Source organism: Prunus avium, chromosome 7, assembly GCF_965620075.1.
Source record: "Prunus avium chromosome 7, drPruAviu1.hap1.1, whole genome shotgun sequence".
Lineage (NCBI taxonomy): Eukaryota > Viridiplantae > Streptophyta > Magnoliopsida > Rosales > Rosaceae > Prunus > Prunus avium.
In genome coordinates, this window is record NC_142290.1 from 16,671,604 (window position 1) to 16,675,836 (window position 4,233).

Sequence of the window (4,233 nt, forward strand, 5' to 3'; positions counted from 1 at the left end):
TTCTTGTTAGTTAGGGCTTAATCTTGAAGCCCTAAACATGATTTCAATTCTATAAACAAGTTTGAATGGATTTTTCAGTTTCTACAAGCGGGATGATTTCGGTTTCTCAATGTTATGTGAATTCTGATATTTTGTTTCTTTGAGTAGCTAACTTTGAAGCATGTATCGGAATTAAATTGTTGTAGAACATAGGTCAATTGCCATATTGAATGTGTTCTTGTTTGCAAAGAATAATTGGGTTAAGAACTAGTTATGAGAAATCGATTCTTGAATTCCTAATAACAAATGCCATGTTTTAGGGTTTTTGTGACACTCATATTCTCTTTGATCTTAATGGATTCTTGATTGTTAATTTGAGTAAATGCCATACTGGATTTCAATTAAGAATACACGTATTGATGTAAATGCCATACACTTTACATACGCTTAAGAGAGAATCATACAACTCGAGTCAAATGCCATGATCTTGTTGTGAGTGTCGTCATCATATGCTTGCTAGAAATTGATTATCTATTGTTGTTTATGGATTGATTGATTGTTTGGAGGTGGATAGTGAGTCCTAGCTATTGTTCTTGATTGATTTTAAACTAATTTCTCTTAAACTCTAATTTAAATTCTGTTTTGTTTTCTTTTATTTACAAAATCAAATCAAAACCCCCTTGGTGTTGGCGTGTGTGTGGAAGTCCTTGTGATTTCAATCTTTATTTTGTTTTCGTGTTTAATTGTGTTCTAGTTTTCTTTGTGTGACATTGATAAACATCTCTTTAGATTACAATCTCTGTGGGAATGACCCTTGCTTGCTTACTATACTATCATTTGATTTGTGCACTTGCAAGGTTTTAATATTGTTGTTAAAAATTACCAACAAGTTTTTGGCGCCGTTGCCGGGGATTGTTTATCTAATTAAGTTTTGTTTTCAATTTCAGGTATATGCTGGGACGTCGTTCGCAAGGTTACAAGCTTATACCATACGACCCTGAACTAGAGAACACACTTCGTTATCTCCATCGAGATAAAGATACGCAAACTACACTTCCAATCAAGATGGGAGACGAGTTGGCACTCAACAACCTCACCCGACCTTTGAAGGATTTCACGGTTCCTAAAGCATTGGACCAGCCGTCATGTATTGCGTATCCAGCCACTACAACCACCTTTGAGATCAAGAGTGGCACCATTCACCTTTTGCCACAATTCTATGGCAAGCCTGGGGATGATCCTCACATACATATCAAGGATTTCTTTGCCGTGTGCGCGACTATGCACAATGGAGGGATTAGTGATGAGGCAATCAGATTGCGTTTGTTTCCATTCTCACTTAAGGAACGAGCCAAGGAGTGGCTCTATTCTTTACCTAGTGCATCTATCACTACATGGACAGCATTGGCTTCCAAGTTCCTTGCAAAGTTCTTTCCAGCTCAAAAGACAAACCGTATTAGGAAGGAGATCATGGGAGTGCAGCAACTAGATGGAGAATCATTTCATGAGTATTGGGATCGGTTTCAGAGACTCCTAGCTTCATGCCCTCATCACCAAATTGAAGATTGGCTACTTATGCAATACTTTTATGAGGGATTACTCGATTCGGAGAGGATGATGGTTGATGCTACTAGTGGAGGAGGCTTGATGAACAAGAGTGCTACTGAAGCTAAGGAGATGTTTGAGAACATTGCAGCAAACTCTCAACAATTTAATTATCGGAGAGCTCCCCCAAAGAAAGCAGGTGTTTATGAGGTAAGTGCTAGTGATATTGGTCCTCAAATAGCTAATTTGACTAACCTTGTTAAGCAGTTAATCCCTCAAGCACAAGTGTGTGCTGTGTGTGCTAATCCCGGACATCCTACGGAGTCTTGTCCAAGTTTGTATGGTGATGGAGAAGAGATGGCTCAAGCACACTATATGCAGCAACAAAAGCCAAGAAACGATCCATTTTAATATTGTTGTTAAAAATTACCAACATCCAATTTGGAACACCTATTCATTTCGGATCGAGCCCAAAACTTGGGCAACATCATAATATGGTGGGAGGAGTCATTTGGTGAGTTTTGAGTAAAATCCAATCGCTTGAAGTATGGAAAACACCAACCACTCCAATTAGGAACGATCTGCCGTTGAACTTGAATTGTCCAATTTCTCACACCTATTGATTTCGGATCGAGCCCAAAACTTGGGCAACATCATAATATGGTGGGAGGAGTCATTTGGTTAGTTTTGAGTGAAATCCAATCTCTAGAAGTATGGAATACACCAATCACTCCAATGAGGAACTATCTGCCGTTGAATTTGAATTGTCCAATTTCTCACACCTATTGATTTCGGATCGAGCCCAAAACTTGGGCAACATCATAATATGGTGGGAGGACTCATTTGGTCAGTTTTGAGTGAAATCCAGTCGCTAGAAGTATGGAATACACCAACCACTCCAATTAGGAACGAACTGCCGTTGAACTTGAATTGTCCAATTTCTCACACCTATTGATTTCGGATCGAGCGCAAAACTTGGGCAACATCATAATATGGTGGGAGGAGTCATTTGGTGAGTTTTGAGTGAAATCCAATGGCTAGAAGTATGGAATACACCAATCACTCCAATTAGGAACTATCTGCCGTTGAACTTGAATTGTCCAATTTCTCACACCTATTGATTTCAGATCGAGCCCAAAACTTGGGCAACATCATAATATGGTGGGAGGAGTCATTTGGTGAGTTTTGAGTGAAATCCAGTCGCTAGAAGTATGGAATACACCAACCACTCCAATTAGGAACGAACTGCCGTTGAACTTGAATTGTCCAATTTCTCACACCTATTGATTTCGGATCGAGCGCAAAACTTGGGCAACATCATAATATGGTGGGAGGAGTCATTTGGTGAGTTTTGAGTGAAATCCAATGGCTAGAAGTATGGAATACACCAATCACTCCAATTAGGAACTATCTGCCGTTGAACTTGAATTGTCCAATTTCTCACACCTATTGATTTCAGATCGAGCCCAAAACTTGGGCAACATCATAATATGGTGGGAGGAGTCATTTGGTGAGTTTTGAGTGAAATCCAGTCGCTAGAAGTATGGAATACACCAACTACTCCAATTAGGAACGAACTGCCGTTGAACTTGAATTGTCCAATTTCTCACACCTATTGATTTCGGATCGAGCCCAAAACCTGGGCAACATCATAATGTGGTGGGAGGAGTCATTTGGTTTGTTTTGAGTGAAATCCAATCGCTAGAAGTATGGAATACACCAACCACCCCAATTAGGAACGAACTGCCGTTGAACTTGAATTGTCCAATTTGGAACACCTATTGATTTCGTATCGAGCCCAAAACTTGGGCAACATCGTAATATGGTGGGAGGAGTCATTTGGTGAGTTTTGAGAGAAATCCAGTCGCTAGAAGTATGGAATACACCAACCACTCCAATTAGAAACTAACTGCCGTTGAACTTGAATTGTCCAATTTTTCACACCTATTGATTTCGGATCGAACCCCAAACTTGGGCAACATCATAATATGGTGGGAGGAGTCATTTGGTTAGTTTTGAGTGAAATCCAATCCCTAGAAGTATGGAATATAGCAACCACTCCAATTAGGAACGAACTGCCGTTGAACTTGAATTGTCCAATTTCTCACACCTATTGATTTCGGATTGAGCCCAAAACTTGGGCAACATCATAATATGGTGGGAGGAGTCATTTGGTGAGTTTTGAGTGAAATCCAATCTCTAGAAGTATGGAATACACCAATCACTCCAATTAGGAACTATCTGCCGTTGAACTTGAATTGTCCGATTTGGAACACCTATTCATTTCGTATCGAGCCCAAAACTTGGGCAACATCATAATATGGTGGGAGGAGTCATTTGGTGAGTTTTGAGAGAAATCCAGTCGCTAGAAGTATGGAATACAGCAACGACTCCAATTAGGAATGAACTGCCGTTGAACTTGAATTGTCCAATTTTTCACACCTATTGATTTCGGATCGAGCCCAAAACTTGGGCAACATCATAATATGGTGGGAGGAGTCAATTGGTGAGTTTTGAGTGAAATCCAATCTCTAGAAGTATGGAATACACCAACCATTCCAATTAGGAACGAACTGCCGTTGAACTTGAATTGTCCAATTTCTCACACCTATTGATTTCAGATCAAGCCCAAAACTTGGGCAACATCATAATATGGTGGGAGGAGTCAATTGGTGAGTTTTGAGTGAAATCCAGTCGCTAGAAGTATGG

General features: G+C 39.9%; 1 protein-coding gene across 1 annotated transcript; it reads left to right on the forward strand.

The window, feature by feature from the left end:
- The first annotated feature begins 930 nt into the window (after window positions 1–930).
- On the forward strand, window positions 931–1,935 carry LOC148293045 (uncharacterized). Its single transcript, XM_088244555.1, has one exon. The coding sequence runs from the start codon at window positions 931–933 to the stop codon at window positions 1,933–1,935; it is 1,005 nt and encodes a 334-aa protein (XP_088100681.1).
- Window positions 1,936–4,233: the final 2,298 nt, after the last annotated feature.

Coding starts and splice junctions, on each gene's coding strand:
- LOC148293045 (XM_088244555.1), top strand. CDS start 931: ATGCTGGGACGTCGTTCGCAAGGTTACAAGCTTATACCATACGACCCT.